This window comes from Bombus pascuorum, chromosome 7 (assembly GCF_905332965.1).
Source record: "Bombus pascuorum chromosome 7, iyBomPasc1.1, whole genome shotgun sequence".
Classification (NCBI taxonomy): Eukaryota; Metazoa; Arthropoda; class Insecta; order Hymenoptera; family Apidae; genus Bombus; species Bombus pascuorum.
Genome location: NC_083494.1, coordinates 17245002 through 17265399, shown reverse-complemented (window position 1 = coordinate 17265399; position 20398 = coordinate 17245002). Strand labels below are relative to the sequence as shown.

General features: G+C 44.6%; 1 protein-coding gene across 2 annotated transcripts in view; it reads left to right on the top strand.

The window, feature by feature from the left end:
* Nucleotides 1-20398, top strand: part of LOC132908660 (protein embryonic gonad-like) — a 113791-nt gene that overhangs the window by 7085 nt on the left and 86308 nt on the right. Inside the window, exon 2 of one of the 2 annotated variants that reach the window (XM_060962870.1) lies at nucleotides 14225-14318. The exons of the other annotated variant lie outside the window; for it this stretch is intronic. Within the exon in view, the coding sequence (XP_060818853.1) occupies nucleotides 14295-14318 (24 nt within the window). The 5' untranslated portion in view covers nucleotides 14225-14294. The remainder of the gene's footprint in view (nucleotides 1-14224; nucleotides 14319-20398) is intronic. 2 annotated transcript variants of the gene reach the window in all.

The following is a 20398-nucleotide window of genomic DNA, read 5'->3' as shown; positions in this document are numbered from 1 at the left end:
TGGTTCTTTCTAATTGGCAAGCTATAACCGAACACCGGTGTCTCGTCGGAACAAAATCGACGTTAATTCACTTTCCCGCTGCGCGACCTAGCAACTCGTCCAAAATTCCAATCAGCGATCTTCTAACAGTAAGCAAGAAGTCCCGCGACTCATACAATATTTAACAACAGGCGCAAAACGACGCGTTCTCTGAGACGTCGTAGCCCATATTCGATGCGTCCGTGTGAGCACGAGCCGGCCCACTGTTCATCCCGACGAGACTGACTCGTTGAAAGAACCTGGTACAGCAAAGGGGACTCTGTCCAACGTAAAGGACGCGACACACAGAGGCAATAACTCGGTCGTGATCTTCTGGCGCGCGTAGAGAACGGAAAAAGTCGGTCGCCGGTAATAAATACATCGCGGAACGGGGTAAGTTCGGGAGAGCATTGATATTCGCGTGGTTTCTTTCCCGGGCGCCGCTAATAACTTATCCGGTAGACGGTGGCCAGGTTCTTGCGCGTCTATCGGGCGTCTCCAGCTCTCGGTGGAGATACTCGTCCCCCGACTCGAGGCTCGTCGGGGGCGAGTGATGTTTTCTGGCGCGGCTAGCAGCGCTCTGTGTGGTCCTCGTGTCAAAATGTGTCAAAACTCGAGTTCGCGGTCTCGGCGTCGCCGACAAAAAGCGGTTCGACGGCCCTACAAATTAACGGGCCGTCCTGGTGAGGGCACAGACTCGAAGTAGAAAGGAACGACGCTGCTTGAGAAAAGCTACAGGATCCACGCCATCGCTCGACCAACGAACGTACTCTTGCCTCGTGATGGAAACGTAAATTACGCTTCAGTATGATGGAACACGATGGTCGTGCGTACAGTAATTTTAAGACTAGGATCTGGATCATTTTATTAATCGGTTTAGTGCGTATCTCGTGCATCTGAATTTTACCAGTTTAATACAAAGAATCGTAATACGAGCCTCTTAGGATCCAAGCCGATCGCAACTCCACTTTTTGCCAGTTTCTCGAAATAATAATATTAAGAGAATCAACGCGTTTTCTACATAAATTATATGATTATCTAATAGAGATCTTACAAATTACCTGACTGATAGGTTAAACGAACAGTGACCAATCTCCTTCTCTACTTTTTCTTCTTTTATCAATTTATCTATGAAACCTATCAGATGTTTGTAACAAATATTTATAACAAAACGTATACGTATATCGTAAGCGATTTCAATTTGCCCCAAGTGTTGAAACATGCTCGACACGCGGGATACAATTTTTCTAATGTCGTTAAATAGATATTCGTTTAGAGTAAACTCGACAGAGGAATTCTACGAAGAGACGAGACATCTATTCCCAACGTTCACGATGAAATACTGCGCTGTTCTGTGAAATGTTACTCCATGTTTCCCCTGTAATTATCGCAAGTGTTAAAACGATCGTTAGGCAGCGCGGCCGCGATGTCCAAGAGGATACGTCTGTTCAACCTTTAGAATGCCATCGCTGCTCACACGAATTCAACACAAACGTATTTTCAGTTGAATGAAACGATTCGCCGAGGGAATTGCTCAACGATCGCTCGATCGACACCGGATTTATCGACGTTGCGCTCTCTTTACGAACGATTGCGACGATCGACCTTAACACCGTTGGAATTTCGCGACGACCTTCGCTACGGCACTCGACGTCTTCGTTTCCTCTTGAACGAGCTTCCGGAGTGGTCTTGGACATCCCCCGAATCAGATAAAATCGTAGTTTTAACGGGACACAAATGGCGGGTCTTTGTACGACAGAATCGAACCGTTGATTTTCTATGGGATACGGGCATGGTATTGTGCAAACCGCAACTGGATGCGCTTCTACACGTATCGGAGCGCGGGGCCGTATACGTTCTCAACTTCACGGGGCGCGCGAACTGTTTGCCCGAGTCTCGATTTCTACCAGATAAAATTATATTCCGCGCGTCGAAGAATACAACCGGATGCGAAAGGTGTTACGCGACATCTGTTGCTATTTTCATCCCACGGTTCAGTGTTTTCTAAATAAGGAACGATATATCGTGGAGGTGCCATTTATCGTTCGTCGACGATCTTGTATATAGACGCGACCATCTTTGTGCATGTTTGTCGATGTTTGATAAAATTCTGTTTGAAACGTGCTGTTGGAAACGTTTGCGAGGTCTCGTTACCGTTCTTAAATCATTCTGTTGAAATCGCGGACAACGCGTTGTTCGTTCGTATAAAATTTGTACGTTTCGAAATTGCGTTGAATGATTAGGAAATTGTTTACGGCGCGACATAATATTTGAAGGTTTAAAGCGGTAGGAACGAACAGTAGAACGGTTGAGAATCCCTTGAAAGTGATCTAAAAGAGATTGAAGACTGCTAACGAGGTTGTCTATCGTGTAAACTCGCGCTCGATATTTGCTCGATTATCGAAGAGGTATCTGCCATGTACGACACAGACCGTTCCGCTGGTAGGAACGATTTCCTCGTCGATCGACGATTTATTTGTGGATCTGCTACGTACCTGATAAATCCTTATTCGCGGCTCAAGGATCTCGTCGTCGCGCAGACCAACGTTTGCTGCCACTCTCTTTCTGTATTATATACTTGTCCAACATTGTTATTATTGCGAGCACGACTGCAGCTGCTCACCGGGAATAATAATGGTCGTTCGTGCACCCCTTCGTTACACGGGACTGTATCGAAGTCACGTACAGATCGGTATTGTTATTTAATCTGAGGCATTCGTTTAAATTAACCAAAGCCGCCATCGGCTAGTATCAATCTAAATATTTCTGTGCTGTCAGACACGGAAACGCGTGGAACGTTCGAACGATTCGATTAATCGACGTTTGTAATCGTGCACGGCAACGACTTCAGGGACGTCTCTCGGCATTGATAAACCGTGAATAATTTCTCGTTTCGATATCTTACGATCTTCGACATCTACGATGATGTTTCTCTTTTTCAATAGAGCCGCGCGGATATTTTAGACGCGTTCGTTTAAATTCCAAGAGGCGATCGGAGAAAGTTTTTATTTCAAAATATTGAAAATGCTCTTCAATTTCTTTCCGATATTCTCGGTATTCGAGTTAACAAGTGTGGCTATGCACACGTGTATTCGTTTGGACGATCTTACTTGCGAATAGAGTTAGGGGAATATTGATGATGAAATAGAAAATTGATCACTACGTTACACAGCACGGGATTAAGTAGCTATTTCACGCGTAAGAATTGATTATTCGAAAATTACACACTTTTATCCGCTGACAAAGGAACCAGCCACGTTGTGTAACGAATGCGACTCTCTAATCACAACAGACCATTTAATTCTAAGCTGATCAAAGTATAATATATACTGTTCGTGGTAAATAGGAAAATAGTACGTATAAATTAAAGCTCTTCCTTCGAGATGATATCGAAAGTTTTCACGTTACGAATAAAGTACTTGATTACTCGAGCGAGTGGTTGTCTCTTTCAAAATCATACGCGTTTCAAACTAATTACTTTGTAACTCTTACTCTTACCTGGCTTTCTTTCGAACGGAAAGTACACACCCATCTCATATCGTTCACCAACGACATTTCACCACGTACGATTTGATAAATTCTCTGAAGGAGGATTCGCTCGTCGATCACGCTTAATTAACTCTCGCAACGTGTTATTAGCCAATCGGTAATACATTAAGTTGCACGTGGAAAAAATGTGTGGCGGAATGTTAATTGAAAATTAACATTGCCGTCGAGAGTCGATTCGAGGTTGAGACCGAGACGATCGGCTCGCGAGCGGTATTCTCCGGCGACACAATAGACTCGCGCGGCAATAATCCTCGGGGCAGCTTCTGTACGCTCGATCCTCGGGGCGGATCACGTTCAGGCATCGTGGCTCGTTATTACGGAGGCGAATGAGACGACCGCACGCACGGTCGGACAAGGCAAAAAGTCGTTTTCGCGTAAAACGATCGGCGTTGCTCGGCTTTCCGTCGTAAAGTAGCGCCCACACGCGCCGATGCTCCTCTCGCATAAGCCCCGTGCCGCCAGCAACAACGTGAGAATGTCCACGAGACGATAAAAGTTACGCTCGTGAATATTACGTTCCGCTCCCGCTCCCTCTCTCCACGTGTCCTCGATCGTGCTTGTCCGTGAAAAACCACGACTTCACGCTCGCCTTTTGACCTGATCTTTTAGCGTTTAACGCGTTCCAGTATCACAGATCGTCGTCTTTTATCGAATTCTTCTTTGAAATTTGTTTGATATTCGAAGCCTAGAATTATCAATGTTCCATAATTTCATGACTTGCTTATTTTATTTTATAATTTACACCATCGTACTTTTATCGTATGACGATGTAAATACAGATACACCTACGGCTACCGTGTAATTCGATGAATATTTTGTTGAAAAAGAATCGAATATACCGATTGCCTTTAATTATGGCTTCGAGTCTTTTTTTTATATATATTTAGAGGAATAAAAGCATAAAGTTATAACAATTACAAGTATTATCTGAATACACTGATTAAAACTACGATTGTGTCCGATAATTGAAATCGAAGTTTAGAACGACGAGATCTGCGAAAAGTTCTTCGTAAGAGAACCGATTTAATTCTCGTAATAAAGTAGTCTAGTACGAAGAAACTATTAGATTTACAACTTGGTTCGACGATCTTGTTGCAATTTATTAAACCACGCAGAATTATTGCAGAATTATTGGTAAACAGGATGACTTGGATAAAACTTTCACTTCTTATACAGCAACAAATATCGATAATTCTTGACCGATTAACAAAACTGAAGCGATCCATAAAACAGTGAAATCGCATAGATAGAACCTCTGTGGAAGATACGCAAACTACATCGCGTACGCGCAGTCAGGACCGCTCGGTCCGACAACTGACACCGTTACCATGGAACAAAACGAAATCTTCGAGGCGATATTTAATTGAAAAAGCATGCACGCGGTATAAATCGATCCGTTATTCACAATGAGATGATTAAAAGGCCGTTTCCGAGGTACCGTTCCTGTTAATGTCCATTTAAACGAATCGAGCCACCGTTGTAACAATTTCCCGCAACAAACCGGCCGGAACGTTGCGTGATCGGACAATTATAGTCCTGGGATCGGGCACCGCCATCCGAAACAGTTTCCGTAATCAACGGGTCAATTGTTTCACCCTCGAAAGAGCGCGTATCTGCATTGTCGCTGGGAACGAAGCAAAACGCAGGCGCCGTAAGCCGCAGTTCGCTTCGATTGTTTATATCTGGCTGCATTCCAGCTCGATAAATTCGATTTTTTACACGCGTACGAATATAGTGCCGGCCATTGAGTCGGACTCTCGCGCGGGTCGTGTCGGTTGGTAGACGCGAGTGCGTTCTCGTGGTGGTCGTGAGCCCTTTTACAAGAAGCCCGGTCCATTCAAGAGTCAACCTCACTGAATTATACCTCGCTACGGATTCGCACGGATCGGCTGGCGCGCGAATTCGCAACCGGATTCCCCTGGCGGACCGTTCCTGACCTCGCGAGGCCAAGAATTCCCCGTGGAAGAAGAGTAGCGCGCTCTCAGAGTCTCGACTAGAACGGTCCAACTATCGAACGAACAATAATGCAACTCGACGCGGACACTCGGTTACGTAAACGTAAGCGCGTGACCTTATCGAGCGGCGAATCGAGCAACTCGGCTGTTCGCAATAATATCGATACCGTCGATCGTTATTAATAATAGTAATTACGAGGATAAAACGCCGTAGCGCAGAAATACAGAATAGAAGACCAACTTCTTAGAAGTCCATTAACGTCGTTGGCAACGATACGCCTGCTCCATGCGTCGCGACTGGCGGCGTCGTTTAATGGTCATCGGGAATCGCGTCGGAGGAGTATCAGAGTATCGCCGTGGAAATCTAGAATCCTGGAAAGTCGATCCACGGTGGACTCTCGACGGAGCTCGATCGTTGTCGATCCGCGTCGATTTCATCCTGTAATATGTATACGACTAACTTCTCCCTCTCCGTCGATTCCCATGGAATCGCATACAAGTATACGAGTATGTCCATCGAGTACACGGAGGAGGTCACCGTCGCCGCGATGTATACCGCGTGATAGACCTATTCGAATAATTTATAGTCGCGTTAACTATAATAGACTCGACCGTGCTATTCGTCGACTGGAAATGACAAGTACCAGCAAGAGTATCGACTGTAGCCGCGCTTTTTTCTCTCCTCGTCTCTTCCTTCGTCTTCCAACTCGTCCTTTTTCATCTCCTCCTACTACGTGGCTACCACCACGGACACGAGAGCAAATAGAAGCGCGTACATGTCTCGGGTAGAGACGCGTTCCTGAGCGCAAGAAAAAAAAAAAAAAAAAAAAAAAAGAAAAAGAAAAAAACGAACGCAAGCAGAGAAAGAGAGAAAGAAAAGGACGTAAGGATGAGATGGAACAGAGAGTGGGAATAAGTAGAAGATGAGGAGAGGAAGGCTCCTCGCGAACGATTACCGGTGACTTACGTATGCAGGCAATCTCGTGGCGTTTGCGCAATTATTGGAACACCTCATGTCCGTAATAAATGGCGGAATATGCCCTGAAAGGTGTTAGTTCAAGATCATCCGGTGATACAAGACCACTTGGACGGTATCGCGGCTGCCTGTCACAGGATTTCATCACCAACGTGCTCATCCGCGCACGGCTACCTATAGGCGCTGGTTTATGTAACCGGTCGGGACATTAAGGTTACCCTCGATCGTGGAAAGTCTCGCCTACCCTATTCTCCTTCGTTCCGCCGCGTTTTCATAATTATTTTCTAGACGATGCAGCCGTTCTTACGCACGCTTGTTGGAGGCAACGCGCCTTCACACAGCGGGAAAGGTCGCCGAGAAGGTAGATCGCGATCTCGAAGCAGATCGCGCGCTTTGCGACATACCGTACGCTCTGTAACCTCGAGTCGTCTCTTTTGTAATTTTACATTTATTTTTTGCATCGATCCTTACCACACCGCCTCGAAATATTTCGACTCGTTCGATAAATGTGATTTCTATTTTGTTAACAGGCCGTTTCTTAATTAGAAACTTCTGTAAATTAAGCAGTAAAATTAAGAACTAACGACGATCGATTTTTCGTTCTTTATTCAGGGACGATCTTAATCCTAATCGCACCAAATAACGGCCGGCTCGAAAGTAGCTGTTGAAAAATTACGAAAAAATTGGGAAACAGTAGCGTTTGCTCTCCCGCCACGTCCTCGGCGTTGATCCTCGCGCGGAGATTTCAATGCGCCGTGTGACGTGGGAGTAATTGCGACACACGGAGGTACAAGCGCTCGCGTACATACAAACGCGTCCGAGCCGACCTTGCGCTCGTCTTCCCTGTACGGTGCAATCGTGCGCTCCGCGATCAATTACGCGATATCCAGTTTCGTCGCGCTCCTTTCCTAACGACGTGGCCCAATTAAGGACGACGATTAATGCGTTCGCCGCTCGCGAGACCTTTTCTCCCGCTGCGATGGCCTCTGACTCACCGCTCGTTAGCCTCTCCGTGTCTCTCCTAACCGAGTTTTTAAGGATCTAGGAGCGCCTCTCGCTGAATCTCGAGATATTTCGATGTCGTCATTCCGATACACCAATCGTTTAGCGATTACTTCGAATCCTTCCTGGTGTTTCTTCTTCTTTGAAATCTTGAATACCAATTTTGTTCGACGAGCGTATTAATCGCCAAGTTGTATAATTTAGATCAGGTTTTTCAGCGTCACTTTTTCTCTACATTCCATTCGATTTAGATCAGCGTCTAACGTTGCAGAGATTTAATCCGGGTGATATACCTATTACAGCGATTGAACAAGTCATTTGCAGTTTCTCCAAATTATCGCGAATCGACATTGCGTATCTTTGACGCTCTAGATTTTTCTAAAGAACCTGATGTATTTAAACGTCGAAAATTAGCTTGCGTAAGCCTTTAACGTTGCAACGATCAGACCGGCGATGTACCTGTTCAAAGGTTAAAGAAATCATTCGAGTTTCTCTCAGACCATTACGAGCCAATATTTTCCCTACTATTTTAGAATTTTTCCAAAAATTCAAAATCTATACATCGAAGATTATCGATCTAAGCAAACCTCTGACTTACGTATCACAGAAATTGAAAAAGTCGTTCGTAGAATTCTTTCTGAACGCTTATAGATCAGATTTTCTCGAAGCAGGAAATATCGAAGAGTACGAAGAATATGATCGCGCCATAAATCCAAACTTGCCGATCCATTAGAATCCGTCGTGTCACGGTTAAAGTCAGAAAGACTAGCACGTATTCGTCCGAACCGTAGGAGGAACCATCGGGCAGCTGTGTATCCTGGCGGAGGATGATCTTTCAAGTGAGAGGACGACTCGTCCTTGTCCGTTCATGTGGATAGCGCGGTATGAAGCGTGTATATCATGCTCAGTCCGGTCAGGACGCCTCTCAAGATCAGGCATTCGCGTGTGACCACACATGTGTAATTCCAATTAACATCGCGCTCGCGAACTACGCTTACGTTCACGAGAGCTGGCACGCAGGTTATTTCGCGCCAAGTTTCACGCGTGCACACCGAACGGACTGATTGACTGACTGATTGACTTCTCTGCCGTCTCTTCTTCGCTCTCCTTGCCGCCTTTTCGCCCTGTTCTCTTTCGCTCTCTTGGTTCTTTGGCCGAGCGCCAATCAACCTGCCGCGTTTCATACGGTGTCGACACTCGCGTCTGGAATTTGCTACGATTTCGCGAAAAAATAAGGTTCATCCGGTCGATCTGCCTGGCTAACAGCCAGCCGTTGTGAAAACCGTAACGAGCAACGCGGTAATTGGATCGTTGGACGCGAGATAGGATCGTACCGATGAGCCACGGGGAATTCCCTGTTGCTACGGAATCTTTTCGACTTTTCTTAGTCGTTTTTCACGCCTCGCTGAAATTGTTCCCATTAATCTTATATCTACAGGCTGTCGTAATACGAGTCGTTATTAAATAATATTTCTTTGAACGGAAGGAGATAGTTACGTGTATTTTTTACCAATAATTTATTCGATTATTCCAATTATGTATGAAATACGATATCGACGATACAGACACAGACGCCTCTGGCTGCTTTAGAAGCGTGTGCCTTAAATATATTATGCGTTATTTGTTCAATTTCTTCATTCAGACTTGATCTGTCAGTCAGGATAAAGAAATTTTCCAAATTTCTAATTACTGGAGGAATAAAACGAGTTTCCTTGACAGAATTTTGGTAACAAATTTTTATTACGATAAAATTGATCGGTCCGCGCTAATCGAGTTTACCACGAATGATCGTAACGCTAACAGAAATAAATTACTATAAAATGAAAAGGCGATGCTTTCTTTATGACACACTGTATTATCTCTATGTCACGTAGTCGCATGGGTCATTGGAAATCGATTCTCTTCTACTTCCTGCATTACAAGATATTATTACTCGTAATCTTAAATGTATCCAACATCGTAAATTCCAATTAGACGATTAATCGTAGTAGCGAGTATCGTCGAAAACCGGTTAGATCGGGATGTAGATATCGGACGACCGAGATTAGATCGAAATTATTGTTTTATATATGCAACGTGTGTAATGTGATTGCGTGTAGTCATAACGCGTCATCGTTGTACTAGGATATCGAATCATCCAGGAACTGTACGATCGAAATCTTTGCAAATATCAGAGAAACTAGAAAGACAAATAATTATTAAGAATACCACGTCTGCGCGACTTCGCTTCTCACCGTTGGATCTATAATATGCGTGGACCACACACGACGCAGTGCAAGTGCGTCGTAAGTGGCCTTTATTTCCAGAGAAAATATTATCGCAACTTCAGGCCTCGCTCGCCAGTGATACACGCTTCTGCACTGGCCAGTCCCGCGAGATTCCGATGCACAAACCACGTCGTTTTCCTTAAAAATTGATCTTTAGATGCTGGATATTTGCAGACAAATTTGCGCTGTTTCTTTGCCTTTATGCAAATCGTGCTTCCTTGTACATTATATTAACTCAAATCAAATTTAATAAATAATCTGACTAATGCAAGTGAGATACTTGAAATAATTGAAAAAAGGGAAGGACTCTTCGCGTACGTTATTTCTGTATCAAGTTAAATGCCAAACAACACGACTGTTATACATTTTACGTCTACTTTATACGTTCCTCGTCTATCTCCGAGTCTCTATTCGTCGATCGTTTGTCCAGCGAAGCGAAAGAGGTCCGTCGCCGAACCGAGCTCCCTGGAATCATTGTCCGGCGAACGCGACAATTATCCGCGCAAAAAGGATCTTTGTGGCCTCATTGTGCTCTCTTAGAAAAATCAACTACGGGCACCATTTCGAGAATGCTGCTCTCGCTTCTGCGGCAACGCGTTGCACGCGATCTTTTACAAATACGAAATTTATCTCCGATCTGGACCGTGGGCCGTCCTCGAACCGATGGACAGATCTCTCTTTCAGTGGCGCTGCGTTGACCCTATTGTCGGCCTCGATTCAACGGGGTCGCCATTGTCCAGCTTCACACCAAGAATGGATGTTTTGGTTTCCGTGAATGCATCGAGTGCCATTTTCGAGCGCTCCTCGAGCTGTCGATCGTTTTTCTTCTCCACTCGAGATTTTCGTCTTGACCACACGATCTCCTCCTCCTTTCGCCTCGCCATTGTCTACTATCGCTCTTGTGTTCTTTCTTGGATCGCGGCCGAAAGAAAAGAAACCGCTCGAAGACGAATCGAGAACGTCGACCGTGTCGATGAATTATCACTTTGCACGACCGTTTCGATCGCTCGTGACACCCAACGGATCGATTTATCTGGCTCTTTGAAACGAATCTCAAGAAACCTGTTGGTGGACTGTAAGTTTGGCTTCGCGTGGGTGGAAGCCTTTTGTGAGATTATCGGTATTGTAAGAAGTGTGAGCTACTTTTTGAACCGTAAGGTGTTGGACGACAATGTTGATTTATCGAGACTGTTTTTGCCTCTATAATTCATCGATGGAAACGTTATTAATCCATTAAGAGACATTGTATTAACACGACATTTCATTTACATTTTTTCATATTCCGTTCAAGAAACGAAATTCCAAAAATTCGATTAATATTTTCTTCGTCGCTGTATCCCCTTTCGCCAAGATTTTACGATTTTCTAAATTTTGAAAAATTTGGAATATTTGCGTGAAAAGTCGAGGTATTTGTATTCCTTTAAAAATTATTCGTATTTCCACGCGTTTCTAATTCTAATAGATTCTAAATCTTGCTGTATGCTATTGTAAGCTGCAAAATATTTTTCAAAGTATCTACTATTCGATCAGGAATATTCGTGAATTGAAATTTCTAATAAAAATTCAATCTCATTGATTCTATGGCTACACGAAGGAATCGAGTTTGGAAATATCCGACCAGGTACATCGCGCCCCAGCCATTCATCACGAGCTTGTTAATTTCTTGTTATGAATCGATGCCAGGTCGACTACTGGCAACGATCTGAATGTCTTTAATAAGCGAAAAAGCCAAACGGTTGCTCCTCGACCGTAGGCCAGGCTGCGTGTATGTGAGATACAGATTGCGGTCGATTGTGACCGGCAGCCATGATTAATCGCGACGATCAGCCCTCGTGCGAGCAACGTGTGCCCTTCGAGCTCCCTCAATGCACGCAATTAACCGAACGATCCTCTGCTGCTCCTCTCTTTCGGCCACACCCCATCGAAATTCGAAATTCGAAAGATCATTCTCGATCAACGAGCAATTCTCGTATTAAAATACGATTCCAGTATCGTAGAAACGTCGTGACTACGGAAAAACAGGCGTTTGAGGCCGCGTCAATCACGCTCCGGTTACGTCAGTACATTCTCATGGCGGAACAGAGGGTAATTATCCTCCATTAAGTGCTCGCCATGACGCCTTTAAACGATAGTAAACGCGTCGAATAAGGTTCGCCAGTCACCGCGCTATACATCACGAGAAAAACAAAAGTAGAATGTTGATGCATGATACCGCGATATTTTAGAGTGATTTGTAGGTATACTCGCGCAAATTAATGATCGCGATAAAAGAAATTGCCAACTGTCTACAGTGACTCATAAAAGTATTCGAGTACTTATAGACACTTTTTACGAATACATTATGAGGTTGTAAAAGGTATATAGAGAAGCTATGAGATATTTGATGCAAGTATGTATTTCACACAGATTATAAAAGCATTTAAACGGTCGATTATCCATTGACTATCCATTACACCTATTAATAAGTTTCAATATTTACGCGATAATTATAATGCGACCATCTTTATAATGCGTTGCATCTTACACGTTTAAGATAGTTATCCATGTCGTATACTAATATTTTCCTAAACGTCTCGCGGCTCGTGTATGCATCTACGGATCGATTTCAAATAAATTTCACAGCACTATGACGATCGTTTTGTGGCAAAACAGTAACCTATTTTCTGCAAGTTTCTCGAATAACGATGTGTCTGCGCGACTTTTACGCCTTATTTCGCACCTAGATGAATTAAAGGCAAGGATCACGCGACAGGTGATCAATAGGAGAGAGATTATCGAGATCGAGGAAAGCAGGCGGCCGTTTTTAACGTTGAAAGGAGTGGCTGCTGAACAGATGTTCGTAAAGTCTTTCGGCAGCCAGGATGGGTCATTAATACGAAATAGCGACACGTCGTTGTCGAGGCCCCGTGAAATCCTGAGGATCTCGTTATGCGTAACCGAGTACACGGAAGTGGCACAATGCTGGGCGCCCCCGAACAAGAAAAGGGACGGGACGTCCCTTAATCTGACGGCGCACATAAATTCGCGGCAACGAGTCAGTTTTCGTCGATACAAATCCGGGACCGCGTCCAAAGGGGTTTCGCCAGATGTTCGATCGCGCTGTCTCCGATTCTCAGGGCCGATCTAACGAGGCGATTATCGACGAGCGCATCGTTCCACTCGCTGAATTACGCTGCAATTTGCTCGGTTAAATTTAATCGCCTCGTAAAACAAATGGAAAATTCCATTTAATGACCTTTACCAGGAATTTCAAAGAAAATTTTATGCGAACAAATCCTTCTCTTTAAAATCGTTTTATTAGCTACGATCTCACTGATTCTTTGCTATCATATTATTTCGAATATAAAAAAAATCGAGACATTTTAATGGTAATTTGTGGTTATTCGTTTTTGCTAAAGAAATTGAAACTAAATTTTCTCGCAAATACAAAGTATCCTTGTCGAATCCATGTAGCGAGTGTGACTCGATGTTACAGAGCAAGGGGTTAACAAATAGAATTCAATTTGTCGTCTTTTCTATTGTAACTTACTTAGTAATAGTATACACTCGTAAGATACTGCGAAAAGGTTCGATCGAATAGGTGAAAAAAGTATAACGGAAATTGTTGAGGTTCGGTATCGAGCTTTGTACACTCATCGTCCATATAAGTCGCGATTTTATGGCTTTCTGTTTAGCGTCGATCAACCGTGATCTCTTCCATTATTCATTTGCTCGAAGTGAAGCGAATTTCTCGTCGATTTGTTCTGCGATCGCGGATTCGATGCTGGATATCTATCGGACATTCCGAAATCGTATACATTCGTCCAATTAAATACGTTTCTCGAATTAAAATCTCGGCACCGCCCTTTCGAAGTTAAACCATTATCCGGGACTACTCCAAGCTGATTATAACCTGGCACAATGTTTTATATTTCCAATAAAACCACTGGATCCTTTCGAAGCTATTCTCGAGGCACAATCGAATAATAACACGTGTCACGCACCAAGCAATCGTATTTGCAATCGATTTTCATTATAAGACCTCTGTCATCGTATAACTAAATACGTGATATGATAAATATTTCGTTAAAAAAGAAATAGATTCTATTAAATAAAAATTGATGGAATCGTATTTTTCCCCTTCCTTGGATAAAGGAACTGAAGAATCCTGGAAAAAGATCACTGGGAAAATCGGCTCCTCAAATTTCTTGTAAATTCTTCAAAATTTCCGACGAATCTTTAGAATTTTTAGACAACAATTTTCAACCGGAAATTATACGAGATGTATCGATAATCCGCAAACACCGAGCGTCCAATAGGAAAACCCTGACGGGGCTGATGCGCGCGTCGCGGCCAAGTGCCCTTGAATTAAAATGGTAATAGAAATGTACGGATTTGAATTGCGAATGTCATAGCGTGCAGGCTGCGACTGAGCCCGGGATATGTATATGCTAAGCAGCGTCTTGTTTTGAATTTAGAACAGGCGCCATCTTGCCGGCGAGTGGTTTGCTCTTTGCCCCCTTCCAGCGGGTAATTCGTGCGCGACCAATGGGGATGCATTCCGGAAACCAGGTATGTGTCGGTTGCTATAACCCACGAGCTATACGTAGCTATTTCATCGGGTGAAACAGCGAACCCCAGCCAGTGTACCTTTATTCGTGACAGGTAGCAGCAAACTCATTAACCTTAGGCTCACCCTCTTCTTTTTTGTTGTCATTTTTCTATGCTATTTCGATAGAGCGAGCTACTGCTAGACTAATAGCATTCCGAAGTCGAATATTACTTCATTGTTTCATTCGTTATCGCATAAACAAAGACCACAGGGGGAAAGACCGATACGTCACACTTTTTGTTTTTTATATGAGAGCAATTTTAACTAATTTGCCAACTAACCGTAATCGTTTGTTTATCAAATTTGGTTATGGTGCTCGCTTGAAAAGATAATCGCGTTTAAGCTATTGAAAGTCAACAAAATTATGCTCATACTTTTGCTGCGATCTTTACGTTGTTTAGAAGCACGATATTCTTTGCGTAAGAAATATTGTTTTAGTTTTACACGGATGATGATTTCATCGGGTAAAGATATAACAAAGTAGGAAAACCGCAGTTGCGTCATGGTTCTTTACCATGAGCAATATGAGACGCGAACCGAACTTTGAATAACTTATAAATTATAACTCTTGTTGTTGCACGATGATATCACGATGACCATGATCTTGAATGAAGTAACACGAATCTTAATTGTCGCGCGTTGTGCAGTATATGGGAATCCAAACTTCTGACTGAAGCAGAGGAATTTTTGTCGTACTCTCGTGTATAATAGAAATTCAATTTCGAAATTTAATTATGTAACAACGTACCATCAAAGACACTTTCTATTGAAAATTCCTACGTATCGTTTTCTGAAAAATAAAATTCTCTCGATCGAAAACGTACCAGGCTCGACAGCTACGACGAAAACTTCGTTTCTGAATTAGCCGTTTAGCAACGTTTTACCAAAGAAACTTTCCATTGAAAATTCTTGCGCGCAAGATTCACGTACCTGTTCTTGGAAAATAAAATCCCCCGAATTTTACTTTTCTCTACTTTTGCCAATCAATTCCAAGCACACTTTCGGCAACGAAAAACCGATCGTCGAAAATATTCTGCAATTAGACCACGAGGCTTCGATGATCCTTTCACCCTCTGTTTATCCAGGACAAACATTACTGGTCGAACAAGACCAGTAGAGGAAAGGAACTTAAGAAAACGAACCCGTGGAACAAGACGAAGGAAAGAGGAGACGATCCTGTTTCGAATCCCGGCTGGCACGAATCACCACTCTCCTTTTGTGTCAGGACCTTTCTCCGCCTCGTATTATTCGTTCGCCTAAGTCAACAGATCCTCCCGTGATGTCGTGCTTTCTTCTCCTCTCTTTTCTTCCTTTTGGCCGTCTACACCTTCGAAGCATCGCTTCTCGCGCGAAACCGTCGTTTCTCCGGCTCGTCTCTCGTTTAATCGAAACTCAAGAGCCAAGCGTTATTAGGACAAAGCTGATGAGTTGATTCCGAGGAGTAATTTTCACGAGATCGTCTACACAGCTGCTTGATTCGCGTTTAAATCCAGTTGCCATCTATCTAGATTCTAGACTATTTCATGGGAATTACGGCTGAAATTCAACTCGTCGGGTTTACTCTAATAATGCTTGGTAAATCTGTGGTTGAACGTTTCGTGGTTAAAAACGATCGAGATCGAATAGTGTTGTAACACGCCACTCCCCGCAGGATGTCCAATTTTAATTACACCGTGAGCTAGGATGCTTGTTTACGTAAGGATAATGAGTCGAGGATCGATCTCGCGTAGATCGAGACACTGGGGGTAATGGGAAAAAATTCCGGTTGCGTCCGCGAAGAAACGTGACTGGGTTGCGTGGTAAAGATCCTTTCTAACCCTGCCGATCCTTTCTACGTGCGACTTTACATTCCACATATCGAGCCATCTTTCCAATTCTTTTTACAAATTAGTTCTCGATAATTTGCGAAAGTCCTTCGAATAATATTTAGAATGTTATTTAACGTAAATTAGTTGTCTAAGATTCCCTCAACTATTTCCAAGCACGTCACTTCCCTATACGCACGACTACAATTTCGCAGTCTTCAAATTCACCCAACATACCACTTGTTGCGCTTCACTCTCCCGATAATCGCGAACCAAACCTCACAATGCTACGATCCAAGTGGAAAGCATGCAAAGGGTCGTCGACACCGGGACTTCTCTCTTTACGATCGAATTCCGCAATTAATAAATCCCCCTCCCCCCCATCCCACGTTCGATCAGCGTATTCGCCACGAGCCGTCGTAATCCATTTAATCGATGATTAGACTCGCGTAAGCTTGGTTCGCCGTACCGCTACGGGTTTTTCCTCGGGGCTGGAGGTCGGCCGTCTTTAATCGGCGAAATTTCATTTCCATCGGGCATATCGCACCGGCTCGTTACGACCGATCGAGTGTTCCGTGATCCGAGGAGAGAATGCCAATTACGTTTGTTTCCTCTCTGTGCGCCGTGTGGCCTCTAAGCGCGGCGATCTTCTATGGCTACGAAGAAGAAGTCGGGGGTCGGGCTTCGAAAGACTATCGAGAGAGTGTTCGATAGGCCGAAGACGACGCGCGTGCATCGTATGTGCGTTTTTCGACTCTGTTACTTCCGCATCGATGGAAACGTAGTCATATCGATGCAGCCGTAAGATAGCCGCCGGTGCCCCGTGTGTGCCGAGCGTTGTTCGCGATCAATAGATCGCTGTACCGGCGGATCGGCGATCTGGCGATCTAGCAGCGGGAGATCGTGTAGCGATCGTTCGTTCCGCGATCGCGCACAATACGAATCGTACGTTCCGGGGTCGTACCGGGGGCGACTGTCTACGTATACTACTTCGGATCCGTGAGAAGTGTGCTGCCTGCTCACGGACCCGTACACCGCTCGTGCTGCGCTGTAAAAGATACTTTCGACGACGATGTATCGTACGCGTCTGTATCCACAGGGTGAGGCGCTGGCTCGAACCTTTCAAATCGCTACGAATCGTAGAAAAGCTGAGATCGATTCGTTCCGAGCGATCGCTGCTACGTTCATCTGTATAGGTTTCGGTTGATCGGTCGTACGTCGATGCACTCGTCGCATAGTCTAAGCTCTGAAATGATTTTCAGCGAGAGGCACGACGGTTTTCGCTTCTAGATTATATCGATATTCGTCTAAAATCGCTCGACGATTAATTCCATTCGCAGCGAGACGATCGAACGCTCGCGATTTCGTCGGTGAAACAATATTTTCGAGGGAAACCGATATGTTTTCGCGGGTTGCGAGGTATGCCGGGCATCCGTTGCTCGCGGAAGGTATGCGGCGTCAAATATCTTAGCGGGCAAAAGTTATATTATACCGAGCGTATCTGATGTCTACATGCATGCTGCTCGTATATAGCGTGGCATTCACGGCGGCGTTGCGCAGGCCCCGGGCACGAAATAATGCGCGAGGATCGGCCACGGCAGCTGCCGCCAGCCTCGCAACGATATCAAAGGATTTGCTGATTCAGAGGCGAGCAGACACGAGCACGCGGACCAGCAGGAGGAGCAGACGAGAAACCGAGAAGAAGAACGAACGGCTCGGATCGGATCGTCCGCTTTCCTCGCGAAGAATCGAAACGTCGATCGATCATCGAGGGCGTAACGTCTTCTCAGGGCGCGGATCTAGCATAGAGAGAGAAAGAGAGAGAGAGAGAGAGAGAGAGGTGAAGAGAGGCAGAGAGAAACCAAGAGCTGACAGTCGTTTCTCAACAGGAAGATTTATTTCGTCGTTGAAAACGACGGTCCATGGGAGAGAGTCAAAAAATTTCTCCCCTCGATAGGAGAAACTAGCTCTCTTTTATTTTCTAACTTATTCCCTTTCTGTATTTCCGTTCGTAATTTCTGGCTCCGTGTTCATCCCTCAGAAATCTCTTCGATTAGAGTCCGATCGTGCGAACGTCGAGCCGGACGCTTTGGCTACCGAGAATGATTACCGTTTTTCTACGAAATTGACAAACTTCGTAATCCATTTTCTCCTAAATCATTGGAGAATTTGTGTCAAATTTTTATAACCAAACCAACTAAATAAATACTGAGTAAATCGAGTATCGCAGCATTTTTTATACATATTTTGGTAAAGAAGTTACAGAATATTCGGAATAAATATTTGCACGTTTCTATCGTGTACTAATAGGGTATGTGCAAATATGTTCCGTAGGCATTGCGCGAGTTTGTGTATTCTATGCCGAGTTTAAGGTTGATTTTAAAGTTGTTAAGTCAAATACCCTCGTCTTATCCTATTTGCGAACAACACTGTTCGCCTTTCAGTGTGGTACAACTCGCGGAATCCACGTTTCCCGTAGTTCCCTCCAGCGACAATCTATCTTTCGAGCTCGAGTTCGCTCTCGAATGCGGTTGTTTCAGCCGATGGGATCTGCGGGGTGTCCCCCGAGCGACGTTTCGCAACGCGATCTATCGCCCGTTTATTTATTTATTTTCGCCCGTTTCTGTCAGAGCGGCCGATACCAGGGTGTCGATCGCTATCTTAATTTCGTATTGTGATCGGTCAAACGTTGCCGGACTGGCGCTGAATGGGCCGAGCGTGTAGTACGTACATGCGCGCGACACTCGACGGTCTGAGCAAACACCCTTTTGTACCACACGACGGCCGCACGATGACGTAGTGTCGACGTGAAACTACACGAGATTTTACGAAACGTCGCGTGCAACTATCCTGCTTCCCTCGTCAGGCAATCAGCGTCGATTTGTGGCCGTTGCCGAGCTGAAAAGACTGTTTTGGACCTGGTTAAGCACGACACCGACATTCCTGTCACGCCGTTCTAACGTGAAAGTACAAATAATTCAGTTAACCAGGAAACGTAGCGTCGCGGCCATTAAGAGAGCCGTGTTGTTTAACGTTTAGCTGGTTTCACGCCCGATCGTGCATGCCCGTAACTCGTTGATACTTCACCTATACTACGTATATTATCGGCATTATATGGCTAGTTTGTTAGGAGAATGACGTGCCTTGAAAGTCGCCTATTTTTAGATATCCCTGGAAATCTGAAAACGTCGCAATTTTATTAAGAAATATATAATAATCTAATTTATCCCGTCTGTTTCGATTCGTCGAACGAGCCACGCAAATTCTCGTTCACCTTTCGAAGGGCAGTCTCTCAAAAGTAAAATAAAAGGGAGAAAAAAGTGGAAGATTTGCTAGCTGGTTCAGTGGCACGAAAGAAAGGAGTGCACGGAAGGCCCATAAACCGGATAATTTACGTATTCGGGGGCATATATCTGGTTCAGAATCTGCAGGGTAGCGAGCCGAAAATTCCCAAGAAGACAGGACCAGGTAGACTTGGAATATTCACCGCTTTCAGATGCGCCACGATTAGACCTAGGTGGGAGGAGCTCGCGACCAGATTAATGACGTCATAAACCCAATAAAATATCACCGAGAGGGGACAACGACGCGGACGAAATCCCTCTAGGGAATCGGGAGCGTTCTCTCCTTCTTTCGTCTCTTATTTCTCTGGCGATCACCACGACCTGGTCGCCCCGTTTGCTTTCCCCCGCTGCTGATGGATGATGCAAATAACTGTGCCTGGTCCTGACGCAACCGTCGAACGGTCACGGAGCACTTTTCTCAGCAGGTGGCTGCTGCTTTGGGTGGCAGGTCCAAAAAAAGGGAAGAAACGCGCAGGGAGAAAAGAGAGCGCGCGTTTCAGGGGCGGACAGAGAAGAATGTAGAGCTATGCTTACGATCTCGTAGAAAGTCAAGCTCGACCTCGACTAAACACGCTCTTCTTTCTTTCTCCTTTTTTTTCCTTCTATTGTTGGTCCAGATCGATGGATCGCGCATCGGTCAATAAAAAAGAAAGTCGGTCGACTTTCGGAGGGTAGGTCCCACGCTTAGGTCGTTACAAGGCTTTTCGACCTAACTTGTGCAGCCTACGATCTGACTCAAGTTCTGTTTGACACTAGTTGCGCGATTTTTCCGTACTCTGTGTTTATTTTTCAGCGTCCTTTCCTATTTCCCTTTCAGGTATTAGATGTTTGGAAGGGCACGGTCCTATACGTTACCCTCTATGAAAGTATTAACTTGGAAATTTCGTATCT